Genomic DNA, 17,310 nt, shown 5'->3' on the forward strand with positions numbered 1-17,310 from the left:
GCCAGCAGCGGAGTAGCGCCCGAAGCGTTCCTGAGCCACGCCCACCAGGCCTACAGCTATTGGCTGCCGCGGAGGTTACGTGCCTCAACAGAATCCCACGTGGTGCTCCTGCTGGTGACGCGCATTCAAGATCAAGATGGCAGCCTCCGTGTGTCGGTGTTACGAGGTTAGACGACAACATGTCATTCATTGCCGTTTTAGTTGATTTAACACATATGTGCTTCACGTTGACAAGCGTATTAGTCCTACTTGTTTAGTGAAGGCATCTATGTTTTGATGGACACTGTGTTTATTAATAGCTCATTTTAGACCTATTGATCAGATCTAAGGAGGCCAGATTACATTTTAATTCCGGTTTTAAATGTAGTCATGTAGTGTTCATGTTCTTGGTGCTCTGATTGTATGCCAATATAGATTTCATGGTAGTTTTCCGTCCCGTGTACCTTTTCGACATTGTGTCCCAAACTTCAGTGATGTGATTGCGTGTGGCTTCGACATGCTGTAACATATTAATGCTTCAATGGTGGTGACAGCAACAGTGACATGACTGGCTTATGCGTTTCTTTGCAGCTCGTCGGCAGACGTGTACTGACCTTGTCCTCACGTTCTCTTGGCTCCTCGCTCGGAAGGATTGATGCCTACAGTCCCCGCACAGCTCAGAGTCAAGATGTCCAGGTATTTGTCAAATGCCCTGGTTATGTGATTGTTCAACTGTTACATACGAACCATGAATGATGAGCTGTGAAAATACTAGAATAGCTGATGCAGTTTTCTAAAGCGACTTGCTTACATATCCAGGTGAGTTTCATAAGGAGTCAGAACGGTGCTGAAGGATTCCTACTAGTTGGCTGCAGTCATTGTTGATTCAACCCATTTCATTTTGCTTTGGGAGTCGAACACTGCAATTAAACCACTGTTAATTAAGCACTTTAAATGCACTGTCTTTGCACTACTTTTGTGTTTATTGAGGTCTGTAACTTTTCTTGTGTTTCTCTTCTAAATTGTAGAATTGTATTGTTGAAGGGATCCTGAGACAACAGCATTTCATTGCAGTTGCTTTAATTGTTGTGAATGCGACAAATATCTTGAAAAACAGCCACATCCTTTGTTTAAAAATGATGCATCTTAAAATTAAGTCATTAAAGTTGACTGCCAGTCTGCAAATGATTTTTATTAATATGCTGGTCCTTGAACAAAATAGGTTGGGAACCCCTGATTTTAGTAAAGATTTGTTATTGTATATCTAGAACCCCATCACCCGATCCATCCATTGTATTCCCTGTGAAGGTGCGCCATGCCTCAGGTCGGAAGGGGTTCTTCGGGGAGTTTGTGGAGAACTTACGGCAGGAGTTCGGTAAGAACCAGGAGATGAAGGACAACATCAAGAAGTTCAGAGACGAGGCCAAGAGACTAGAGGAGTCCGACGCCCTCCAGCAGGCCCGGAGGAAATATGTACGCATGGCATTCTGATTTACAGTATGGATTCATAATAGGAACATGGTCAAACAGTTACTAATTCAACTTGAATCAATGGTCAAATAAATTATGTTTAATTCAATCTAGTTGTGTTTATTTTACCTTTTTAGAAAACAATAGAATCTGAGACTGTGAAGACATCGGAGGTGTTCAAGAAGACTTTTGGTTCTTTTAGTGAAACGGTGAAAGAGGTAAGCTTGCTATCTGCTATATCTTGAGTACATTTGCTCAGTATCACTGTTCAATAGCGAAGTGATTACTTATTAACAGGCCATGAAAGGGCTTTTGACTACCTTATTAATCAAAGTTTATGTGTGTTGCTTTGTGTGTGTCTGTGTCTGTGTAGGGTCTGGAGGAGGTCAGTCGCACAGACCTGGGTAAGAAGATCAAGGAGGGGGTGGAGGAGGCGGCCAGGACAGCCAAACACTCGGCCGAGTCCGTCTCCAAGGGAGGGGAGAAGCTGGGCTCAACGGGAGCCTTCAGGGCCATCTCCCAGGTCAGAGCTCACTCACCTTAAGAAATTACTCTGCCTACTGCTTTCCTAGCGGCAGCTCCTCAATACCTGTTTGTGTCAAGCAAACACAGTTTGTTTACGAGGGTTTGAATAAGTACCTTTTGGAAGATGTTTTGTTGTGGTCATAACAGTATTACATCAGCATGTCACTTTAGCTCCTATGCGTTTCTGATGGAATTCCGATTTTCTGGATACATGTATTTATACGTCCTGGCACTTAAAAATAGTACTTAGCAATGTGTAGCGTCTTATCTAAGCCATCTTGTTGTATACGGGGAATGGGTAACCTAGCAACTGTTAGTGCTTAGTAGGGATCCACCGAAAATGGCCCAAAACATAATTTTCGGTTTCGGCCGAAGGAGTAAAAAGGCAGAAAAAAATACACAAACATTTTTATTTTTGATTAAAAAACAAGCAACCAGTGTGGAATGAGCCAGGTGCGCTTATAAAAAAAGAAGGATTAAAAAAGAGCCGCACGTAAGTTTGTTAACAACTAACTGACAATAAAGGGAGATGAAAAATGGTCTGCATGCACTTGTAAACAACTAAATGACAATAAACGGAGATGAAAAAAGAGCCGAGCGCACCTGTTAAAAAAAAATACGGGAGAGCCGGGTCGATAGAAACACTTTTCAGTTAAACGTCTTTTTCAAAGATGGCGTTACGTATACAAATAATTTCAACATGTGATCAACAACTCACATGTGTGTTCTCTTAGTTTCAAGTGTAATTTAATACATATGTTGGATGATCGAGCTGTTTTTTAACTTTGACCGTAAGTTGACATTTGTTTCATACGCCCCACCTAGGCGGGACGTATCAAACAAGTGTTTCAATCGTCCCGACAGCGACTACTGACACTTGAACCTTTTTACCTCTAAACTTCAAAATTCTAACATTGCACACTTTAGCGCAGGTTTAAGTACTAATTCATCTTTTGTATATTATTATGGCATGAAGCAAAGAACCCAACTATTTATTACAAAAAAACTACCGCAAGAAGGATTTTACTTAGCGCTCTCGAAAACATGAACGTAGTGTCGTCATTTATTTAAAGGTATATTGATCTTAAATTCTTGCTATAAGGTCTGCTGGAATGTTAGAAAACGTTCAGTATTAAATTAATATTTTGTATCAAATTTGTAATTGATTATTTTGATTGAAAAGCAAGACAAAAAAGTTTATAAAGGACATTTAATTGTTTGATTTATTCAATGGTGAAAAATTAAAGCAAAATGAATGAAAAACAGCAAAAGCCACATTCGGTATTCGGTTTCGGCTTTCGGCCAACTGTTTCAGTACATTCGGTTTCGGTTTTGGCCATGAATTTTCATTTCGGTGCATCCCTAGTGCTTAGCCCTTGAATATCTTTAGCTTACGGACAGCGATACATTGTTGTTTCTCTTCCTTCTGACAAATGTACCTATTGTAAGTTGCTTTGGATAAAAGTGTCTGATAAATGCCCTGAATTTAAATGTCCATATATGCCCATATTAGTGCAGAGACGCACACTTCCTGTGGGTTTTGGTCCTTGTTCAAGCTGTGGGTCCAGGAGCCGGTCCTAAGTGGCGGGTTGTGGTGTCTGTTTTGTGCAGGGCATGGAGAGCATGAAGAAGGAGATGGACATAGTGGATGATGGCACCTACAGAGCTCCACCTCAGCTCAGGAAGAGGAGCGAGTTCTCCTCCAAGCCGGGGGACAATGACACCAGGGTGTTTGAGGCCAACGAGTGAGTAGTTGTTATGATCACCACACCATGTGACCCTAGCCTCCTGACCTCCCCTGGAGAGTCTTCAATTCATGATTATTTGATGTATGCATTCACGTCAATGCATTTCTGCTAGTAGGGATTTTGTAATGGCCAAGTTACCCAACTAACATCTGCGCCCGCTAACGCTGGTTGTACACGTGGGTCAGGATTTGCTCGACAGAATACGTCTGCATGACTGTGCAGTCATGCAGACGTCAGAAATTACTAAAATGTGGTCAATTAAAAATGTAAACAGTAGGTACAATATTAAAGGAGAGTAGGAAACAAGCTAGCAGAAGGTACCACCAGTGCTGCAATAATATATTGGAGACAATGGAGGCCACTTAAAATGCTTTATGATTGTTATAGAAAATCAATTCTGCTGCTTTCAGAGTTTTATCAATGTGCACATTGTTGTTAGAGAACCCCTCATCTTTCATATAATGCATAAAAGGATTCAGAGAGTATAATATCGTGTTGGATATTTGTTAGATCTTAATCCTTTGCCTAACTGGTACACTTTAAATACCTAAACCCAGAACTTGCAATAACTTTGCACTTTATCTACATTTGTTTTTATTTGGTTTATTATTAATCAACTTTATTATGAATCCAATACGGCCAATGTCCCCGCATGGGGATCCATGAAGGGTTGTGGTGGTTTAAACGGGCCGGTGCTGCCTGTGTGGTCGGCGTGCTGATGAAGCTGCTCTCCATGTGTGTCAGGGAGGCCCTGGGCGTGGTGCTCCACAAGGACTCCAAGTGGTTCCAGCAGTGGAAGGACTTCAAGGACAACAACGTGGTGGTCAACCGTAAGGAACTCCTTATTCCCCTGCCATGACAAGCTATTTTCGTGTGATGTCATCTGCTGCAAGGGCCCCGTTTACTAGAGAGATTGAACGTTTTGAAGACTGATTAAAAACTTGCGTAAACATGGCCAAAGAGTGAGGTGTAAGTCTATTTAGGGACAGCAGGGGGCGCTGGAGTCCTTACAATAGAGCTGAAACCACGCGCAACTGATGCAACCTAAGTTTCTCTGAGCTTGACGTGTACTCCACATGAACCCAGGAAGTCCTTTTGTCCAATAATTTTCCAAATTCTGAATCGAATCTGTCCTCATTAAATAGCCGGCCTGTAGCTTAAGGGATTGTGTATGTTTCTGTCCCCAGGGTTCTTCGAGATGAAGATGAAGTACGATGAGAGTGACAACGCGCTGATCCGAGCGAGCAGGGCTGTGACGGACCGGGTCACGGACCTCATGGGTGAGGCCTGCTCCCTAATACCTGGGGCCTCCCCATCTGGGGACCCCCCATCTGGGGCCCACATACAGACCCTGATGAATACCCTCTGAATACCTTGAGCTATAGTTACAATTCCTATATTTGATTCATTAACGCCTTTGTTATGGATTGTAACATCTTCTTATTCACGTACATGTCTAGTTACTGAGGATTTCCATGGTTGAAATTAGGCGGATGGCCACACCTAGATGCACAGGAATGTATGAAATAGAAGTCAACCCTAAAGTAACTGAACATAGCAACATACACAAAACATGCTTTCTTATGCTGATTGGCTGAAGGAGTTCGTCAGTCAAGGCAAGTACTCCCGCCCACTGTAATCGATGTGGTCCAGAGTGATCTATGTACACCAGAACATGAGGTCATGTGATCAGGGTGGTCTCCAGGCTAACAGAACTGGTTTAAGTATAGTATAAGTATTGTGCAAATATACAATCGTATGGAATAGAGGAATTTAAGTATCGTCACATTTTCTGCTCTGAGCTTGAATAATTAGTCATCATAATTAGTTGCAGTGCATTGAAATGTGAATATGCATCGCCTCTGTTTGTTCTTTCTGAACTGTATTACCATATCCCATTGTTAAAATAAACTTTGTCGATCCAGGTTGAAATGTGATCAAATAGACATTCGTAAATATACAGGAAAATCCCCACAGGTGGCCTTTTCTCCAAGACGGAGATGTCCGCGGTGTTGACGGAGATCCTGAAAGCCGACCCCAGCTTTGACAAGGACGCCTTCCTCCGGCAGTGCGAGAAGGACATCATCCCCAACATCCTGGAGGTTCGACCGCCCCTCTGCCTTTCATTATCGTACACACACTCACACAGCTCTAATGACAGGGGCGCCGGGACTAATCGCCCATCAATCTCCTGGCTGTGTGTGTTTCTCTCTCCATTGGTAGGCTCTTGTCCGTGGCGAGTTGGATGTGCTGAAAGACTGGTGCTATGAAGCGGTAAGTGTGTGTGTGTGTGTGTGTGTGTGTGTGTGTGTGTGTGTGTGTGTGTGTGTGTGTGTGTGTGTGTGTGTGTGTGTGTGTGTGTGTGTGTGTGTGTGTGTGTGTGTGTGTGTGTGTGTGTGTGTGCTCGCTCTGTACAGGTCTCGCACTACAGCAACATTTCCTTATCTTTATTGTTTGCTCGTGGTGCTGTCAAACCTGTTTCTCTACAGTATATCCTTTCTGTTCAAAGATCTGAGTGGAACGTCAAATAGCTTTCTCAAACTTCCTCGACCGTCATGTGTACATTGTTTTTCTCGCTCCAGAATAGTTTGAAACGCAAAATATAATTAAAATCAACCTTGTAGATAAAAAAAATATATAAATAAAAATATATCATTCAAATGTTTTCTTTTTGTTGAGTGCTAAAATGCTATTAAATAGGCTGAATTCATTTTTCTCTCTGTTTTCCCCAGACTTACAGTCAGCTGGCTCACCCCATCCAGCAGGCCAGAGCTCTGGGCCTGATGTTCCAGTCCAAGATCCTTGATATCGACAACATAGATGTAAGCCCCGCAATACACAACACACACTTAAGCTTTGAACACAACATGGTTTGCACCTTATTGCAGCCAACATGAATCAATGTGCATGGGCTGTTTCCCTCAATATGTGTTTGTTTGTTGGTGTGTAGCTTGCCATGGGGAAGATCATGGACCAGGGACCCGTGCTGATTATCACCTTCCAGGCGCAGGTCGTCATGGTGATCCGAGGCCCCAAAGGAGATCTCGTGGAAGGGGATCCGGTCAGTAGAACCTGATTATTACCCCAGCATGGGGAACTGATTACATTCTGAGCCGCAAAATACCAGGAAGTAAACATTCCTGTCATGGGCGACAACGCTGAAGAACATATGTGTCGTTTTGTTTTTTATCCGTTATCCTGTTTCCCAGTTTTGATTTGATTGTGTGTCATTATCCTGGGGTCAGGAGGAGTGCAAGCCTCGGTGTCACCTTCCCCTCGGGGGTTGTTACTAATACCGCAACGCCGCTCTGGTCCAGTTCAAGAGGCTCGTAGCCGTAGTGCCACACATTCATAAGACTCAGGCTTTCATCTGCTCAACTAAAGTCTGCCGATGTGAAACTCAAACAGCAAAAGACTTAATAAATAATAATATATAATGTATTTCATTCATTCATTTATATTCAATAAATGAATTAAATGAGCTCGACTCGGGTCACCTGTACCTGCGCTGTGTCTTCTGCAGGTTTATGACTGCTCTTAAACTGGGGGCTTGTGACCGTGTGATGCTGAACGCTCTCTCTCTCCCCCCCCCCCAGGAGAAGGTGATGAGGATGATGCACGTGTGGGCGTTGTGCCGGGACCAGGAGGAGTTGAACCCCAACGCAGCCTGGAGGCTCCTGGACATGTCGGCCTCTAGCACGGAGCAGGCCCTGTAGAGGAGAAGGAGCTGCGCACACACACACACACACACACTCACACTCACACAATGACAGAAGGCACAGAGACGGGGATGGCATATGCTCAACAAGAAGGTGGACTGGAAGGACATGGATGTAGAATCCATGCTCTGGCGCTAACAAAACTGACCAGCTCACACACACACACACACATCCCTTCCCGCCAGACTCATGGCTGCGTGAGAGCGTTTGTACGCATCATTTTTGATTTCAGAAAAGAAAAGTCCATGTGCTGGACCACATGCAAGCATGAGAACATGTACGTGCCGCGGGAAGCCATGTTACATCATGAGTGTGTGTGTGTATGCACATACACTATCAAACGTCTTTCTATGGTTGGAATGTGTTTTTTGCAGGCTTCCTAGTTGTGTGTGTGTCTGTGGTGCTTTCAATAGGAACCCTATTTATTTTACAATCGACCATGACATGCCTCTGCAAGGGACGATAGTTCTATGCTCTCCTGGCCTCCATCCCACGAAGGACATGAAGACAGCATCAAAGACAGGACGTGTGGACCAGATAGAGCTGCCATTTTCCTAAAGGCCAAAACAGACAACCTGCGCTAGCCTATATGTATGTTTTATTGTCTTACACGATCCAGGCAAGATGTGTGTATTCCGTTTTAGCTCTAGATCGTCGTAGCTTGTCTCATATTAATATAGACTCTTCTCTACTCCTTGTAAATATACAGTATGTGAGGTATGCGTCTGTTGCATGCCGACAACAACAAGCGGCCCTCAGCTACCTGAGGTAATTTACTGGTTCACATGATCCACGTAGTTCTTTCTAATTCAGTGTTGTCTCATCTCTGGTTCAGTTGCTCATGTCAAAGGTTGGGACCTAAGATGAGAACATGTATTTGATTCTTTTTTTTAATATATATATTGTTTTTGTATTCGGTTTTATCCATTGAACAATTTCTGTAATCATTCTAATTCAGACACCAGGTGAAATTTCTTCTGCCAACATTTCAAATGTCCTCATTTGTGAAAACTATGTGAAAGATATTATTGAACATTATGCATCTTAATGAACATTGAGAGTGGCTATAATGGCAATAGCTGCTGACATAGTTTCAGGAAAGAGATCTGGCAGTTCTATGTGAATTCAGACATTATTTAGCATATTGAACTATGACAGAAATGTAAGTTGATCCTTGTACTTCATGGAAGCCTGACAAGTCATATTTATGTAATGAAGAGTCCACTGTGTATGGCTACTGGTCCACTCTGACCATTGTTTACATAGAGTGAAGAAAGTGCAGATACGACAGCTGTACGTACAATAAGGGCCTTTCGGCATACTTAAGCAGTAGGACATTGTGTATTGCTTGGTGGGGATAGGTCATCTTTCGTTGTATTTTTATTGCATTCCGAATGTATCTGTTTTCACTGGTTAGATGTATTACCTGGAAGAATGCTAAAGCAGGGGTTGTTTAAAGGGGGGTTTACCATGAAATAAGCAGTGGTTCTGTACAAAAGAAATATTTTAATTTATATACCAGATTTAGTTAAAAGAATATCGTACATTTCCAACTTTCGATAATTCTTTGTAGAAAAAAAGCTGATTCTGTGATATTGTAGATAACGTTTGAGTTACTTGCCATACTGTCAAAGACTGTCTTTCATCCTGTCTTTCATTTCATCAAGTAAGCTGTCGGCTCATATTGTATTTCCATATCCTCATTCTTTCTAATTATTTGCTGTAAATAAAGAAGACTTATATCAAGTCTCGTGGTTTCCTCAATGTGTGCTGCGTTTGGCTGCTTGTAATGGGAGTGTATGGATGTGTGATCCAGACTTCGAGGCGGCTTGATAAACGTATGGATTTGTCAGTATATCGCTGACGGATGAAGCTTTAAATAACACGCAGCCGTAGTTTGACTCACTATACCCAGGACACGTTCTACTGCTGCTGTCTGTCCTGATTGATGAACGGTCACTTCCAACATGCTTCAGCCTATGGAGAAGACCATTCTTTCTAAGAAAGAAGGAAGATTAAGCTTATAAATACGATTGGTATTTCGTAAGAAAGTTAACAAATACCAGGTGCAGAAATTAAATCAGATTTTAAATCATTAGACCCACTGAATGACCCAAATTCTGCTCTGTATCAAAATAGATGACGTCTTCCTATTTTATGTTTTTACTTATCCCACTGTTACCAAAATGTGATGTAGTCATTGCTGTTCCCCCATGCTGATGAAAGAAGCGCTATTCAGTGTCCAGTGTTGAGTTGTGATGTTTGCTGACGCTAGAAGATGGAACATTAACTGCTCACACATCCTCCACCTGAAAAACACGCAGAAGGAACATGCTCCGGTCTGCTCCATCAAGCCAACCCCTCTATTATTAGTTCCATAATTATAAGGATAAGGAGATCCCAAAGCTCTTGACTACACAACCCTCACATTGTGTTCGGCTGACCGATTGTGTTTTGTGCATCAGCACTAAAGATGTAGTGGGCAAGGCTTTAGTGTCAGAGCTATTGTGTTCACCATCTGCCAGAGGCTATCATCACAGTACAGCTCTACATTATGCTGTGGTTACTGTCTGCCATTAAAACACAATGGGTCATCTAATATTCTTATAAGGGCGTCTAGACTAATGCAGCCAGTTTAAAATGAATTATCCAACTTTCATCGATTAACCGAAAAATTATTGCAGACTGTGATATTGTCCGTGCTACTTGATGGTTACAACATTATTATTATTATTATTATTAACCTTTATTATTTACCCAGGCAAGCAAATTAAGAACAAAATTCTTATTTTATAGTGCAGCCTGAAAAGAGCTAGAAGCTCTTTAAGGGGAAGTGGGAGGGGAGTGCTGATCTTTAGCAGCATTACTACTACATTTCTGTGTGTGTGTGTGTGTGTGTGTGTGTGTGTGTGTGTGTGTGTGTGTGTGTGTGTGTGTGTGTGTGTGTGTGTGTGTGTGTGTGTGTGTGTGTGTGTGTGTGTGTGTGTGTGTGTGTGTGTGTGTGTGTGTAAGAGAGAGAGAGAGAGTGAGTTTGTGTGTTTAAGAATACGTTTAAGAGTTAGTATGGATAGGTTGTATGGTATGGTTTGGGTGGGTACACTGCGAACCCTAGCAGCATAAAGTAATAGGGTTATTGTAGGGCTCTGTATGTTGATATGTTTTAGTCAAGTTGTTTCTTCAATTACCACAGGCTAACTCTCGTTTTTACTACAGCTGCAACCCAACTTGAACACACACACACACACACACACACACACACACACACACACACACGCACACACACACACACACACACACACACACACACACACACACACACACACACACACACACACACACACACACACCCACACACACAGACTACACAGGCACTAATGTTATGTTACTTACTTACCCCTTTTTCCCTCCACTTCCGAGGAGCCTTGCTGTATCCCCTCCTCTTACATAACGCTGAAAACGCACATGGCCCCCGGGCAGCAGCCCAGCCTCCAACCCATTATGGTGATTGTCCGCCCGGGGACTCCCTCAGCGTGACTCGCCCGCTCGACCCCTGTCAAACAGAGACTACTTAGCGCGCTCACTTTCCACATCAAGTTGGAATGTCCTCCTGCTCTTGATTCTCGTTCTCTCTGTGGATCGCAGCTCTCCAGAACCGCTGAACCTCTCAACGCGTCTATGGTCGGTAGGATTCAGGCGCAGCACACTTGGACCGATGCCAGGGCTCGCTGGGCTTGATGGAGGCTGGGTGGAGGCTGGATGAAGGCTGGGCGGAGGCTGGATGGAGGCGCTGTCCGTGGTCCTGCTCACTTTCTCATCCTGCATTAGAGATAGACATTGAATGAAACACAGTGTTTTTTTGTTATTTGCATTTTTTTCCAACTGCAAGGTGTTCTCAAGGTATGTTTTGCCATGATTATTCAATTAATTGAGTGTTGTGTTCTCCATTTAATTCTTAGTTTTTGATTTTAACAAAACAGGTAGGCTAGCCTCAATGGTTAAAAACGTTTGGATTTGTCCCCCTGAACTTTTGCACGTTATTATACGGTAGTTCTACTATCTAGGCCTGTATCTCAGCAGACTGGCTCCTGTATACTCTTTGTTTTGGTCAAGTGGCCCTATACGATCTAAAGTAAGCATCTTAACGTGTCGCAGACCGAAGCTTCCCCGAAGGTTGATCCTCAGGGCCCCCCCTGGGACCCCTTCCTCCCGGGGGGTGTAGGTCCGTGTGAGTGGTCTGCTGAAGGGGCCCCGTGTCCCTGGACGAATGAACCGGGCCGAAATAACAACGCTTTCTGTTATCGTTAATGGTTCTAGACTGTTGGTATTTCATCACCTCCTCGGGTATCGTCTCATCTGTGTTTGATAGACTCGAACAACCTCTAATAAATCCCTTCTGAATCCCATCTGAATCTGATGCAGTGAAAACACATAATTCGTTGAAAAAATAAGCAATTTTAGGAACTGGGTGCAACTTCAAATCTGTAATTGTACTTATTCATTTCTGATCTTTATACTCGCTTTCCCTCTGATGCACACACTGGGGTTCCCTCTCAGTGAGTCTTGCTCATGAGGGCTCAGTGTATTTCAAATAGTCAGAACAGGGATTATTGTTGTTATTGAAACACAAAGACTGGCAGGGCAAGTTCATACATTGCATGCTTCCTAACAGTGGCATAGATATAGATCTACATTAACGTTAGGAAAATAAAAGTATTGTAGCCTAAATTTCATCAGCATTCGAGCCGCTCTCAGAGATATAGGCCTATTATAACGTCTACCGTGTTTCTTTGTGTCAAGGTGCTGGACCTCCTTGTGTGGAGCTTCATTATTCCACATGGTTGACATATGGTTCAGTGTGACATGTTCCTGTAGAGAACCATTATCGCATGAACACCATTACACCAGGACCAATGGTTCCTGTAGAGAACCATTATTGCATTAACACCATTACACCAGGACCTTCCATCCGTGTAGAACCAGCACGGCGATTTCATAATAGTTGCTGAGCCGGTCAGATTTTCTTTATTGTCTCCTCTTTCTCCATTAAAGCTGAGCTGAGCTTTGCACCCCCCTCACGCTGAGAGCGAATGAGCTATTAACGAGCCTTCACAAGAAGAGGAATCCTCCTGAAATAGATTGTGCTGACTGCGGGACCCGGCCCAATCACGGTTCTCCCGCCGTTATGCTGGCGTGAAGATGACCAACACTCAATGTTTTGAAATGTATTCTGTTTTCAATTGTGTAGTGGTTTATGGAAGAGGGGATCAGGATTATGCAAACAGAAAAAGTTAGAAGGAAGTGGACAGGAGAGTGGTTACAACTTTAGTGGTTACTTCCTCTTCATTTTCTCTTATTCGCATTATTTCCTATAGGTTCGAGGTGCACCGATACAATGGATGAAGACCAGAAGTGGATGTAGAGACGCTGAAGAGTTATTTACTTTACACCATGTTCCATTTGACAAGAACAATCTACCAAAGCAACATGCTTTGACAGTTGTGTTATAAAATAGTATCATCATATTACACCTTCACAGTCAACCTCACCTGACAGGGTTAAGAACAACCACACGGATCCATGACCGCCGTCCTGTAACACCTTAACCGAAGCTCTGTCTCTGCGGTCTGGTAAACAGTGAACACAGTCTGAAACATCAGCCCTCGGCAGCGCTTCAGTGTTGCGTCGTGTGCGTCGTGTGTATTGTTTGTGCTGTGTGTGTTATCTCCTCCATACGACGGGAACTCTCTGGACGAAAGGCCAGAACACCTGAGCCCCGCTCTGGCTGATTTAATTAGCACTGAGCATGCTTGTCTCTGCTTGCAGGCGGCATCGCTGGAGAGTTGCCTAATTAACTACCGCTACGACCGCCTCAGAAGAACAGCCAGACATCGGAGATGAGCTGAATGTACGGATTCTGCCCGGTCTTGTCAGTCTCGACTTTTTGGACAAAACTCTTTATCCTGTAAAAACAACATCAGCAAAGCGAACTCTGTTTATTTTCAACCGTGACCCAACCCTAATCCCCCCCCCCCCCCCACCCTTCGGACGCAGCGTTTACCCACCCTGTCCTCGTGTTGACGTTACGGCTTTGAGTCCTCACAGCACCGCCCCCATCCATCCCTCCCTCCTCCACCCCTTCGAGATGAGCGACGCCCGCTACTGGGTGGTGGACTACGACCTGTCCTCCACCACCACCACGGCCCCCGGCCACGGCCCCTCCGGGGGGCCCTTGGGGGGGCCCTTGCCTCCCGTGGCGGTCCACTCGGAGCTGGGCACGGCCCTGTGCCTGGTGGGCCTGCTGCTGCTCCTGCTGCTCTTCCTGGTGGTCCGCTGCATCCGCATCCTGCTGGACCCCTACAGCAGCATGCCCTCCTCCTCCTGGACCGACCACAAGGAGGGCCTGGACCGGGGCCAGTTCGACTACGCCCTGGTGTAGAGAGGTGGAGGACGGTACTACGCCCTGGTGTAGAGAGGTGGAGGACGGTACTACGCCCTGGCGTAGAGAGGTGGAGGACAGTACTAGGCCCTGGTGTAGGAGAGGTGGAGGACAGTGCTAGACCCTGGTGTAGAGAGGTGGAGGACAGTACTAGGCCCTGGTGTAGGGAAGTGGAGGACAGTACTACGCCCTGGTGTAGGAGAGGTGGAGGACAGTACTAGACCCTGGTGTAGGGGAGGTGGAGCACAGGGCGCAGTTTGACTACACCCTGACGGAGGAGGGGTGGAGGACAGGAGGACAGTGTACTGTCTCAATAGTTTTCCTTCAAACCCTCCCAGCATTACCATTATCAACCCAGGAACTAAATGGAGCAACCTCATATCTTCCATGCATTCTTCATAGTTGTGTCTGCATCTCCTAGAAACTAGAAATGATCAACAAATAGTTCAAAAGGAGCGTTGATGTTAATTGGGTTGACTTGAGGTCTTGTGTCGTGGTCTGTAATCAGGTACCGCATAGGCCAGAGGGATGAGAGGAACAAAAAGGTATCTGTGTCAACGCGTAATGCTATAAAGGTGGAGGACATTGTCATTATACATTTCTTTAATGTTTAGACGAAACCCAGGTCAAACTGGTGTGGATGGGTGCACAGCACGGATCAATTACAGTCAGACCTAATGAGTTTACGAAGTAACAAAGAACTACAGCACTAATAATTAAGATCGAGAGCCAAATTCTCTCTCTTCCCATGGTTTTAAAGGGTTTTGTTGTTACCAGCAACATTTTCTCAGGCAGGCCCGAACATGTCAACATCACCCCCCCATAACCAAACAAGATGTCAAAGGAAGTCAGGGAACGCTCTTCCTCAGGAAAATATTGATCGAAGCCAAGTCAAGCAAGGTCCAGGGTGTCGTTGGTTCTCAGGAAAACAATCAACTATGCTCCGTTTGGGGAAACAGATTGTTGAGCTCTATGGTGAAAGAAACACATCCAAATAAAATAGTTAAATATTATTATTTGTGCTAATCTCTGTAAATCAGGTTTAATTCATGAAAACCAGTTGGATACATCACTGATGTGTGGTGATCTATCTATTTCATGATGCAATCCCCTTTAGCAGCAGTTTCACTTTGATATTGTCTTAATATTTATAATGGAGTGCATGAAGATTGCCCTTCTTTGTAAGTAATATGTTTCCCGTCAGGTCCCAAAATATATACCAGCCAAAGCTGTCAATAGTGCCTTTAAATTAACAGCAGAACATAGTGCTGTTGCTTTGTGTTTATTGTATTGTTAATTAGATTACTCCATTTGCCAACATATGTTTACGCAACGAAACAAGTTGTTGTGTGTTATTTTTTTCCATCAAACAAATATATACTATTGCACCTTAGTCATTAGCTTGTGAAATGGGTTATACATGTTTCTGTAATCAAAGTCACCAATTTACTTTTACAATCCTTTTGTATCTAAATAAATGCTTTTTCTGACATTGTTTCTTTCATTTGAGATATGCTACATATACTATATGTTCTGCAAGGGGATAAACAAAATAAAAGGACAGCCATCACAGGCCTAGCCTACTGCAGTGCATTCTCCTCAAAGTAGTAGTAGCCAGAGTGCCCTTGTTCTTGCCTTGTAATCAATTGCGAGATTTAGCGAAATTCAATCAATTGAATAATCGACCAGGGCATACAATTAAACAGCCAGTGATCAGGACCCATCCACCTCGAATGAAGAGATCTATACCATCAGGGCATTCTGCTGGTCGGGGTAAGGAAAGCCTTCATAATAGGAGGCTAGTAGGCCTACTACCTTGCCAATGAAAGTGATATGACTTTCAAAGCAGAGACATGAGGCCTATTTGGTGTTAGAGCATATCCAACCCCAACATAATGTAGCCTCTGTAACGTAAAAAAGGAGTCAGGGAAGCGTCCTTTAGTTCCTATCTTTGGTTTTTGTTTGATTGTTTTAGATAAGTGTTTTTATGTCTACGATTTACATAGATCCAACCTTAAGAACACCGTTTTATTGCATTATTAATCATTTGGTAGGGCCAAGACCAAGCTGGCTGTCTAACGACCTCTTGTGGATACTCGGAGTACTTCAGGGCGACATTCCGATAACACTTGTTGGATTCAGGCAAATGTGACTTTAACCATCTATATTAAAATGACAAGCGCTCTCACTTTCTGTTGACGTGAGGGTAAATGATTAGCACATACTTCTGTAGCCACTCGTATTGTAGTAATGTACTGTAGTTTCCTCTGTATCACTACACAGATCAGCGATGGCTCTCGAATGACTGTCTTGTATTTCATGAAGTTGAACAAAGAAAGTGATAACATCAGACACACATTCACACGGTTGGGGGAAGGAGAGATCGAAGGAAAGGAGAATATGACAAAACTAGTTCGACTCCCTGTGACCTCTCTAGTGCTCTGTTGGTTTCATTTTGTCGTACTTTTTTATTTTTTACTTTGTTTAATTGTGTAGCTGCTTTGGGAACAAACAAAAACATGTCAATTATTATTTTAAAGAGCTTTTTTCCATAAAGCTCTTTCAAATATAATGTTTAATTGTAATGAGGGATAGAGAGAGAGAGAGAGAGAGAGAGAGAGAGAGAGAGAGAGAGAGAGAGAGAGAGAGAGAGAGAGAGAGAGAGCATGTGAAAAAAAGAATAAAAAGAAAATATGAATTACCTCAAATATAAAAAGATGAATATAAATACTTATCAAAAAGGCACACACACACACACACACACACACACACACGCACACACACACACACACACACACACACACACACACACACACACACACACACACACACACACACACACACACACACACACACACACACACACACACACACACACACACACACAAACAAACAAATACACAAGCGCACAAACACACCCATACAAACACACACACAGCTCAGCCTCGTCGTTCTGTTTGGATTAGCTCCTGTTTCATTTGCATTAAGGCCTATCTGCCAGCATCAGCATGTTTCAAAACAAAAAGAGAATAGTTGCCGTTTATTCTTTTATCATACGACCGGCCAGTATCAACGTGAGGACCTTGTCTAGCACCATACAAAAATAATTTCCTTCATAATTCATATTTCTTTCGCAATGCCGTTATAACACGTGGGTGCTACACACTGGTGGTGGTAAGTGAGGTCCCCCCTTCTCTGTAAAGCGTCTTTGAGTGTCTAGAAAAGCACTACATAAATTCAATCCATTATTATTATTATTATTGTTATTATTATTATTATTATTATTATTATTATTATTATTATTATTATATTATTAACATTGCCTATCAATATCAATATCGAATTTGCACCAAAGTCTAAAGATTCGAGCTTCACCTGGTGGCGCTGAATGAATCATTCAAACAACAATACGAACAAAACTTTTTTTATAAAT

General features: G+C 43.3%; 2 protein-coding genes across 2 annotated transcripts; both read left to right on the forward strand.

Moving 5' to 3' along the window:
* Positions 1-82: 82 nt before the first annotated feature.
* On the forward strand, positions 83-9,179 carry LOC130388077 (mitochondrial import inner membrane translocase subunit TIM44-like). Its single transcript, XM_056597406.1, has 13 exons — positions 83-166; positions 571-675; positions 1,288-1,452; positions 1,587-1,667; positions 1,823-1,972; positions 3,586-3,719; positions 4,467-4,552; positions 4,910-5,002; positions 5,700-5,824; positions 5,946-5,996; positions 6,455-6,544; positions 6,673-6,783; positions 7,319-9,179. Exons 1-13 carry the CDS (start codon positions 137-139, stop codon positions 7,436-7,438), a joined length of 1,341 nt encoding a protein of 446 aa, XP_056453381.1. The 5' UTR covers positions 83-136; the 3' UTR covers positions 7,439-9,179.
* A 4,404-nt stretch (positions 9,180-13,583) lies between these two features.
* Positions 13,584-13,877, forward strand: LOC130387913 (cortexin-1). Its single transcript, XM_056597207.1, has one exon. It carries the CDS (start codon positions 13,584-13,586, stop codon positions 13,875-13,877), a length of 294 nt encoding a protein of 97 aa, XP_056453182.1.
* The last annotated feature ends 3,433 nt before the right edge of the window (positions 13,878-17,310 follow it).

This window comes from Gadus chalcogrammus, chromosome 8 (genome assembly GCF_026213295.1).
Source record: "Gadus chalcogrammus isolate NIFS_2021 chromosome 8, NIFS_Gcha_1.0, whole genome shotgun sequence".
In the NCBI taxonomy this organism is placed as follows: domain Eukaryota; kingdom Metazoa; phylum Chordata; class Actinopteri; order Gadiformes; family Gadidae; genus Gadus; species Gadus chalcogrammus.

Bases quoted from the DNA above. Each gene is read 5' to 3' on its own strand.
- LOC130388077 (XM_056597406.1), top strand. From the start codon at position 137: ATGGCAGCCTCCGTGTGTCGGTGTTACGAG. The intron at 5,003-5,699 runs GTGAGGCCTGCT...AAATCCCCACAG, and splicing joins CCGGGTCACGGACCTCATGG to GTGGCCTTTTCTCCAAGACG. The intron at 5,825-5,945 runs GTTCGACCGCCC...CTCCATTGGTAG, and splicing joins TCATCCCCAACATCCTGGAG to GCTCTTGTCCGTGGCGAGTT.
- LOC130387913 (XM_056597207.1), top strand. From the start codon at position 13,584: ATGAGCGACGCCCGCTACTGGGTGGTGGACTACGACCTGTCCTCCACC.